The 10,468-nt window shown below is 43.9% G+C and overlaps 1 protein-coding gene across 3 annotated transcripts in view; it reads left to right on the forward strand.

Moving 5' to 3' along the window:
- LOC123841059 (zinc finger protein OZF-like) overlaps positions 1-8,667 on the forward strand; it is a 29,505-nt gene extending 20,838 nt beyond the window's left edge. For all 3 annotated transcript variants that reach the window (XM_064577933.1, XM_064577934.1, XM_064577932.1), the window contains 3 exons: positions 4,642-4,768; positions 5,351-5,446; positions 6,610-8,667. In XM_064577933.1, coding sequence (XP_064434003.1) covers positions 4,642-4,768; positions 5,351-5,446; positions 6,610-8,171 — 1,785 coding nt within the window. In that variant the 3' untranslated portion in view covers positions 8,172-8,667. The remainder of the gene's footprint in view (positions 1-4,641; positions 4,769-5,350; positions 5,447-6,609) is intronic.
- The last annotated feature ends 1,801 nt before the right edge of the window (positions 8,668-10,468 follow it).

Raw genomic sequence — 10,468 nt, forward strand, 5'->3', positions numbered from 1 at the left:
TCTTTGTCTATGAGACTCGTAAGTTTTACTATTAGATGTCGGGGAGTTGACCTATTTTTATTGATTTTGAGAGGGGTTCTCTGTGCTTCCTGGATTTTCATGCCTGTTTCTTTCCCCCAATTAGGGAAGTTCTCCGCTATAATTTGCTCCATTATACCTTCTGCCCCTCTCTCTCTTTCTTCTTCTTCTGGGATCCCAATTATTCTAATGTTGTTTCGTCTTATGGTATCGCTTATCTCTCGAATTCTGCCCTCGTGATCCAGTAGTTGTTGATCTCTCTTTTTCTCAGCTTCTTTATTTTCCATCATTTCATCTTCTATATTACTGATTCTCTCTTCTGCCTCATTTATTCTAGCACTTAGCGCCCCCATTTTTGATTGCACCTCATTAATAGCCTTTTTGATTTCTACTTGGTTGGATTTTAGCTCTTTTACTTCTCCAGAAAGGGTTTCTCTAATACCTTCCATATTTTTTTTCAAGCCCAGCTAGTATCTTTAAAGTGATGATTCTGAATTCTAGATCTGACATCGTACTAATGTCCGTATTGAGTAGGTCCCTGGCAGTCGGTACTACCTCTTGTTCTTTTTGTTGAGGTGATTTTTTCCATCTTGTCATTTTGAGTAGAGGAGAATAGATTAATGAGAGAACAAAATGCTAGCAGAGTAACCACGTCCCCAGAAAATATACTCTAAAGAAATCAGAAAAGACCTGAAGCAGTGGGATAAGAAAGGGAAAGAGAGAAAAAAGAAAAAGAAAAAAAAGAAAAAGATAAAGATAAAAACAAAAACAAAGAAAACAAAACAACAACAACAAAAGAAAAACCAGAATGTGATCAAATATGATCTATATGGTATATAGATCAGTGCCACACCCTAGATTTGGGGTGTATTTTGGTCTTTTAGAAGAAAGTGCCTCCCAACATTTTAAAGAAAGAAAAAGTTATATATGTACAAAAATAAGGGTTGATATGATGAAGGGATGGAATATGACTGTAAAAATGGAAATTATAAAAAATGTTATAAAAGGAATTGATAAGAAGTTGTTTGAAAAAAGAAAGAAGAGGATTTAAAAAAAGAAAAAAGAAAAAGAAAAAAAAAAGGGAGAGGATGTGATCAGGCAGGGGAATAGAAAACACCATATACTAGAGATTTAGGGTATATTTTAATCTGTTAGAAGAAACTATCTCAAAATTTTAAAGAGAGAACAACTTATATATATAAGCCAAAAATATGGGTAACTACTACGAAGGGATAGAATATGACTCTAAAAATGAAAAATAAAAATGTTTTTTTTTTTTAAAAAGGGATTGATAAGATGTTGGTTGAAAAAGGGAAAAAGAAAAATTCAAAAAGAAATAAAAAAAAAGACAGTTAAAAAAAATTAACTTTAAAAGACTAAAGAATCATGGTAAAAAAGCCGTGAATTCTATGTGCAGTAGTCCCCTAGCGCTGGAGTTCTGCCGTTCTCATTGATCGGTAAACTTGGTCTTGGCTGGCTGTTCTCGCTGATCTTCTGGGGAGGGGCCTGTTGCTGTGGTTTCCAAATGTCTCTGCCGGAGGCGGAATTGCCCCACCTTTGCCCCCTCGTGGCTAAGTAATCTGCTCGGGTTTGCTCTCCGGGGCTTTAGTTCCCTGCGAGCTTTCCATACAGCTTTGGAGGCGGAGAGTGAAAATGGCGACCTCCCAATCTATGCCCTGGAGGAGCCGAGAACTCGGGGCTCCGCTCCTCAGTGAGCCCCCAGAGAAAAGCAGTCAGTCACTCCCGTCTCCCCGGTCTCCGGCCACACTCCGTGCTCACCGGCCTGCAACCGCGCGCCTCTATCTCTGGCACCCGACCCCGGGTGGAGTCTCCAAACCCAGCAGATCCCTGCGGTGCACTCCTGCGCGGCTCCTCCCGGGGGAGGAAGGGGAGTCTCCCCAGATCTGCTGCTTGTTGGGTCCCTGCTGGAGGACCAGGGGCCCGACTGTGCCGCGGATCACGGTTTATGGCAACCCCGAGCTGAGAGCCCGCGCCTGGGCTCCGCCTCTGCAGCCGGCTTCCCTGCTCCGTTACCTGGGAGCTCTGCCACACTCAGGCACCTCCGGTCTTTCTGTGACCCGGAGGGTCCTGAGACCACACTGTCCCGGAGGGTTCCACCCCCCGCTTAGCCACCAGAGTGACGTCCCTTGGCGGAGCAGACTTTTAAAAGTTCCGATTTTGTGCTCCGTGGTTCTATCACTTGCCAGAAGCAGCCGACGGAGGCCCCTCCCCCGCCATCTATCCTCCCGAATATCGCCTCGGATTCACTTCTCCGCACGTCCTACCTTCCAGAAAGTGGTCTCTTTTCTGATGAGAGAGTTGTTGCTCTTCTTTTCTTCAATCTCCTGTTGAGTTTGTAGGTGTTCAGAATGGTTTGATCCCTATCCAGCTGAATTCCTGAGAGGAGACGAAATCCAGGTCTCCTACTCCTCCGCCATCTTGCTCCGCCCCCCCAAGACAGTTTCTTATCATATGTGTCTTACATATTTAACCAGAAGCAAAGAATCAGTTTACAGCCAAACCAAGTGTCTGTGTCTACATTTAAATCTTTAGATGGGTTTATTAACTTTCAAAGCCTGCTGCCCACATGGGTCGGGATTTTGTTTCAAGAACAGGTGGTTTTTTGTAATACATAATGTTGCATACTCATTCTTTCCTGACTCATTAATTAAAATCATTTAAAACTATTAATAGGCACTTGCAGCTTTTTACTTTCCGAAAAATCAGGTTGTAAAATTTTATTATAAATTAAAAGTATCTTTAATTTAATTTAAATTAAAATTCTCAAGTTGATTATCTGCAAAAAATTAAAGGCTTCGGTATTTAGTTTCTCATTACTGGGATTACATTTCAGCTTGTACTTGTTCGATGAACTAAACCAGATGATGGAGAACGTGGTGTTTACTCAGCCATCGTCTGACTAGACTGGGGGGACATGTTCTCAGCTGGTGAACAGGCTGCTTTAGTCCTTTTGCCGTCTTGAATTTTGGGATTGTGTGGGTGTCTCCTTTGGTGACTGGGGCTCTGAAGTAGCTGCTACCCTGGTCGGATCTCTCAGGCTTTGTCCTCTCACGGCTTTGGTGAGGATGCCCTACAATGATGTGACTCAGCCTTCACAGGTCTGGCCCCCTGGTCTCTGCTGCCCTGGGCCATGGGCGACATCAGTGGATCTTCTTTGGTGAGGCGGCTCCATTCATGGCAAGGTGGGCACCACCACTTGTAGAATCTCTGTCTCATGGAGAAGAGAGTCCCCACTGCCCACAGGGTCTCCAGCTGTGGTGACGAACCCATTATTACCTGGAGAATTTCTGCCCATGGGGTCTCCACCTCTGGGGGGGGGGGCATGTCCTCAGTGATGGAAATGACACTGTTCCACCCAACTTCGCCCTTGACTTCCTCTTCTCCTCTCACTCTGTTCTGACAACTCATGTATTCAGACCTGAAAGCTCACATTGGGAGTTTGGGACAAAAAGTGGTCCTGAGGTCCCAGGAGAGGATGAGCCTAGGGAGACCTCAAGGGGGGGCAGTTGGTGCAGAGGACTGTGGACCCCAGTCATTTAAGGAGGAGAAAGATGGGAAGGACCAAGGGGTCTGAGCAGGAAGGGCCAGGAGAGTGTGCTTTATGTGGGTGGAAGAATAAGGAAGACACACACCGTTGAGATGCAGAGCCACCAAGAAGCTGTCCCTCAGCATTGGTCTGCACATCACAGCACCTAGTTCCCTGTTGTTTGTGCTGCCCTGACCAGCCTTGCTTCCGGTAACTCTTTTGTTGTGTTCCATATAACTTAATAGATATACTTCCTTTTTATCCGTCTCTTCATCCTAAAAACAACATCCCTCTCCCTCCTCCTTCAAATACAGTCTCTACCCTGGAATTTGTAGGAATCTTCTTCTTGCTCTTCTTTATGGTCTTACCACATACACCCCTAAACAATAGACTGTTCAAATGCACATGTTTGATCTCTGTTCATCTGCCAGGGCTGCCTTAACAAAATACCACCAACTGCATGGCTGAAACAACAGAAATTCATTTCCTCACAGTTCTAGAGGCAGGAGGTCCAAGATAAAGGTGCCATCAGGTGAAAGGTCTCCTCCTGGCTTGTAGAGGGCCACGTTCTCTCTGTGTCCTCACGTGGCTTTTCCTCTATGTACATGCACTCCTGGTGTCTCTTCCTCTTCTTACAAGGACCCGTCAGATTAGGGCCCCACCCTTATGGCCTCATTTAACCTGAACTGTCTCTTTAAAGGCCATGTCTACAAATATAGTCACATTGTGGGTTGGGGCTTCAACATATGACGGGTGGGGAAGGAGCACAATTCAGTCTGTTACCCTGAATAAATGCATATTCCTTGGATTCTGGATTCAATGACAATTTGCTTCTTTGCCCTTGACATCATCCCAGGGAGTCTCATAACTGTCTGTAGCTGTCATTACTCTTCTGGAATTTCTTGCTGCACAGACTAAAACTTCCAGGAGAGTATCAGAGTAGCAGGTTCAGTGTTGGTGTCTTGTTCTTGCTTGAACCAGATGCACTAATGTCTTGTGTTCAGCACAATATAAGCCAGTTTCTTTGTATATACCTTCCCCTGCCTGCCGGGATGCTGCCTCTGGTAATGTCTCAGGACCCAGTGACATTCCAGGACGTGGCTGTAGAGTTCACCCAGGAAGAGTGGGAGCACCTGGGTACTGCTCAGAGGGCACTGTACCGAGAGGTCATGCTGGAGAACTACAGGAGCCTGGCCTCCCTGGGTAAGAGTCCCCCTGGGCCCACCATGGCAGCACCCTGGGAGGGGCAGGGGACACAGGTGCCATCTGCTCAGGTTCTGCTTAGCTGATGGGAAGAGGGGGGATGTTAAGTAATTTAACTTGGCAAGTGATTATTTTTATGTTAAATAAACACAGATGTAATAGATTATAATGAAAACATGCATGATTTTAAAAGATGCAACAGAGACTGGGAAGGGGTTTTAGACTCTGAGAGGCACAGTCCACTAACAGTCCTTGAAGGCCTGTGTGTACCTACCCTGCCAATATGAGTTGGTGAATGAGGAGTCTGCTTTCTCTTCTCTATCCAAACCGTGAGTCCCAAGGCCCTGAGGTCTCTGACCCATGGGGCCATATTTTGATGTTCAGAGGACACAGACTCAGGGTGTTTCCACTGCTTGTCCTCTGCGTGGTAGGGAGCAGGAGGCTGAGGCTGCTCCCACTCCCACCCCAGGGTCACCCATCATTCATGCTGCAAAGGTCCTGGAGTCAGGGAAATAGGGGCAAGGCCCTGGGCACATGCTTGTCACTGTCCCAACATTTGCACCTCTTGTCTTTTCTGAGCAGGGTGCCAGGATTTCAAGCCTGATGTGATCTCCTGGCTGGAGCAAGGTGGATCAGCATGGATGGCATGGAGGGACATCCCTAGGGACCCCTCTCCAGGTGAAGGGATGGGAAGGAGGCCTGGGAGCTCATGCACAAGGCTGTCTAGGAAGCCAGTAGTTTCTAGAAGCACAGGCCATAGGAGAAATCCCAGGGGAAATCAGGACTGCCTCGAAAATAATCCCTGCACAGAAACTCCTGTTCCTCCCCTGCCTGAGTCCTGGTCCTGCAGGGAATATACTGCCCACATGGGCCGCTCCCCACCCCCCCAGTACTGTGCTGGCTTTCTTCTTCCCTCCTCTCCAGTGTGCCCCTCCCCCCGTGCTGCCAGGCATTCTGCCCTCTCTAGAGAAGCCCCTCAGTGGGCAAGGATGCCACTTTCACCTCCTTCTCTTTCCTGTCATCTGTTTGATCACCATTCCTTCCCTCTGAATCTACCTTGAATGTTAGGTAAGTCTACTAGGAGTGGTCCAGTAACCACGTCCACTCCCTGCCAGCATCCACAGCGTGGATTTCTGCTTCCTGCTGCATTCAGCCTCAGCAGGACTTTCCGTAATCACTCTCCACCTCACTCAACTCCTCTGTTTCTTGTCTTCTCACACCCCCTCAACTGTATTGGATTCCGCATAAGTCCTTTATGCCCACTTGCTAACTCTGACCCCCCTACTCAAGTCAACAGTGACCATGCATTGCCTCTGATAGCAGCAGGAAAATGGGTGGTGTGGGACCATCCTTACAGACCTGGTGAATTGGTGTTTCAGGGAAGTTAACTGTGGCAGCTTACAAAATGGGCAAATAGGGAGAAGAGGTTGGAGGCTGAGAGATTAGTGGTGATATTTCACAGTGCCCCAGGCACACAGTGACATTGGGTTATACCCTGATTTGCTTTTCTTCTGTGGGTCATTATTCCAGTGATTCCCATCATTACTGCCCCCTTGTCCATTCTCAGTCCCTGTTTTTACCCTTCAGTCATTCCAGAAAGGCAGTCCTCATTTGTGTCACTTAGCAGCACCCCTATAACCACTTGTGTGTCCCTTTCTTCCTTGCTCCTGTGCACAGTGGCTCTTGGCTTCCATGACATTTGAAATCAGTCAAAGCACCGTACCTCTGTTTGGGGAGTCAAAGAATAAAAGTAATAGGAACATATTATATGTAGCTTCAACTAGCTCACACTTTTTGTCTCTCTAAATGGTCAAATATCCTCCATTTTCTATTTCTTTCAGACCAAGAGACAAGATCTAGAATTGCAAAGTCAAATCTGAAGCAAGTAATTTCTGAAGAATTTTCCCAGGGTATGATAATCAACAAAGGTAAAAGGAATGGAATCCTTTATTTCACCAGAGAAGTCCCAGAATATCTTAGCTGTTTAGAGAGCCATCCAGGGCAGATGGTATTTACCCATAAGAAAATCCTGACTCAGGAGAACATTCATGAAGATAATGGATTTGAGTTTAAACAGCAATCAAACTTTGTTACTCAAAGCACAAGTCCTTCAGGGAAAACAATGTGTAAAGATGACTGTTACAGCAGGAGCTTTTCACATAACCTAGATCTAAGTAATCATCAGAGAATCTACACAAGTGAAAAGCCATACAAATGTGACCAATGTGGGAAATACTTTGGCTGTGGTTTGGATCTCACTCAACACCAGAGTACTCATACTGGAGTTAACCCATACCTTACTAGATATCAGAAACTTGGTGCTAGAGAAAAGCCCTTCAAATGCAGAAATTGTGGCAAATCTTTTAGCAGGGGGACACACCTTATACAACATGAAAGATGTCACACCGGGGAGCGACCATTTGAGTGTACTGTATGTGGGAAGTCGTTCAGCTGGGACTCATCCCTTATTCTACATCAGAAAACTCATACTGGAGAAAAACGCTATGAGTGCAGTGAATGTGGGAAGGCCTTCAGCCAAAGCACGTGCCTCACACAACATCAGAGGATTCATACAGGCGAGAAACCTTATGAATGTAATCAGTGTGGGAAGGCCTTTAGCCAAAGTTCACATCTAACTCTGCATCAGAAAACTCATACTGGGGAGAAACCCTATGAATGTAATCAGTGTGGCAAAGCCTTTATTCAGAGCATTCAGCTTACTCTGCATCTAAGAACTCATTCTGGAGAAAAACCTTATGAATGTACCGAATGCGGTAAAACCTATAGTCATAGCTCATCCCTAATGCAACACAAGAGGATTCATACTGGAGAAAAACCCTTTGAATGTAAAGAATGTGGGAAAACCTTTACCCAGAGCATTCAGCTTACTTTACATCTGAGAACACATACTGGAGAGAAACCCTATGAATGTACCGAATGTGGCAAAGCCTATAGTCATAGGTCATCCCTTATTCAACATAAGAGGATCCATACTGGAGAAAAACCCTTTGAATGTAATGAATGTGGGAAAGCTTTCCGATGGAACACACATCTTACTCAACACCAGAGAATTCATACTGGAGAGAAACCTTACAAATGCAAAAAATGTGACAAATCTTTCAGCAGAAGTACACACCTTAATCAACACCAGAGAATTCATACTGAAGAGAAACCCTACAAGTGTAACGAGTGTGGGAAAACCTTTGGTCAGAGTGCATATCTGACTCAACACCAGAGGATGCATACTGGAGAAAAACCCTATCAGTGTGAGGAATGTGGAAAGGCCTTCACTGTAAATGCATACCTTGCTCAACATCAAAGGATTCATAAGAGAAAGAAACCTTTATTATGTGCCAATCACAAAGAAATTCTGACTGGAAAGAAGTCCAACAAATGGATCTAATGTGGGAAATATTTCGGCATAAACACAGGCATTCCTCAACATGAACAAATTAATAAAAGAGAGAACTCCTATAAATATAACTGTGGAAAATATTTCACTTCTAGCATCCCATGAATGCTAGAATACTAATATGCTCATCATAAAACTAAAAAGGTGGAAAATGTGTGAAATGTTTTAATGTAATATGACCTCTTACTATAAGTTAAAGGAAATATACTGAAGGGAACCTTATAAATAACGTCTTTAAAACCACAAAGTTGCACATGAAAGTTAAATCTTTTTATCTATCATGCTGGATTTCTAGAAAGGGTGTAGGAGTAATGTGTCTTGAATCTGTAAATGATGTTCTATATAAGGAGGCTCACACTTCAAATCTGATGTCTCACTTTATATATACAGAGCTTTAAATACCGTAGATCAAGGGACAGCAAACTGTGGTGCATGGGACAAATCCAGCCTGCACCTGTTGTTACAAATAAAATTTTATTGGAACACAGTCACATCTGTTTGTATAAACAACCAAAATTTATTGTCTCACAGTTTGGGAGGCTGATGTCCAAGATCAAGGTGCTGGCAGGTTTAGTTTCTTCTGAGTCTCCTCTCCTTGGCTTCTTGATGTGTTCTTCCATGACCTTTCCTCTGTACACTCATCCTTGGTGTCTCTTCCTCTTCTTATAAAGACACCAGTCATTTCAGATTATGGTCCCATCTTTATGACCTCATTTGACTATAATCACCTCTTTAAAGGCCCTGTCTTTAGTCACACTGGGGTTCAGGGATTTGTTTTAATTTGTTCAGGTTGCTGCAACAGATATTCTGTAGGCTGGGTGGCTCATAAACAAATTTATTTCTCAGTTCTGGAGGCTGAAAAGTCTAAGATCAAAGTGTTAGCAGATTCAGTGTTTGGTGAGAGCCTACTTCCAAGTTCATAGATGGCCATCTTTTTGTTGGGCCCTCACATGGTAGGAAAGGTGAGGCATCTCTCTGGGGTCTCTTTTATAAGGGTACTAATCCTATTCATGAGAGCTTTACCTTCATGACCTAATCAGCTCTCAAAGCCCCCCTGCCCCTTCCTAGTACCATTACTTTTGAGGTCAGGATTTCAACATGAATTTTGGTAGGGACACAAATCTGATATCATACACATATGATGAAGACCATAGCAGGCTTCTACAAATGTTATTTGGAGGGAACACAACTCAGTCCATAACAAGCCTAAAATACTCTCTAGCCCTTTACAGAATAAATTTCCTGAACTTGAGGGTATAGATAACCAACATATATGTCAACATTCTACACTGGAAACAGATTTCTAAAGAAAAAAGTAAATTAGGGCAACATAATAGTCATAAATTGATACATACATAAATTGATACATACATAAATACAGAGAACCTACCTGTTTTGTAATTGTTGAATTATTTTGCAAAAATTAGAGAAGGGATATTTTTTCTGGAAAATAGAAGGCAGAGGTGTTTCTTTGAATTCTGTGACTTCTCCGATTCATAATTTTTGTAGCAAACACTATTCAGATCACCTCCTATTTATCCCATTGGTGAGGGTGGGATCCTCCACCCTACATAATACAAGATAGCTAAATGCATGACACCTGACACTGGCCTGATGACTGACAGAAGTTTATTAGTCACATATGATCCCAGTGCATGGAAGGACACTACACACCACACCACACAAACACCCCGTGTGGTTGCACTCAGGAGCAGAGCGAACCAGTAGGAGCACTGGGAAGAAGGTTTGTAGTAGTAAGAGAGTGAGGTATTCCCTGTTTTCCACCAGAGAATGTGATTGGCTTGTGTGAATAATTCATGGGCTAGGAGGGTGAGGATGGAACACTGAGCCAGGTGATAGGGAAACTACCTGGATTGGGAGCCTTTCCTGTTGGGCAGTGGGCATATTGGCAAGAGCAGGGTAATCCACAGTTAGGCGTTGGAGGCCCTTTGAGGCTCAAAGATGTCCAGGCAATGGTGAAATTTCAATTTTTACACATAGCATTAGAAATCAGGTCTGTTTGGGGAAGTTTGCAGTCTTCTGCTACCAATCTAATTTGCCCTACTAGGAGCAAACCCTCATGACACCCACTTTTTTCACATAACTTTTTCAACTTTATACTTCTTCCAAATGACCCCAACTTTTCTTGGTCCTTTGCTTTCCTGAAAGTTAAAATTTTAGAGTGAGCTTGTCCATTTCTGTCCATATAAACTGTATTATTTTGTCAAATGCATTTTCTGTATCTATTGAGGATACTTTTTTCTCCTTTACTATTTAATTGGGCTAAT

Source organism: Mirounga angustirostris, unplaced genomic scaffold (genome assembly GCF_029215605.1).
Source record: "Mirounga angustirostris isolate CCGP_5_RB_7025 unplaced genomic scaffold, mMirAng1.0.hap1 SCAF_14, whole genome shotgun sequence".
Classification (NCBI taxonomy): Eukaryota; Metazoa; Chordata; class Mammalia; order Carnivora; family Phocidae; genus Mirounga; species Mirounga angustirostris.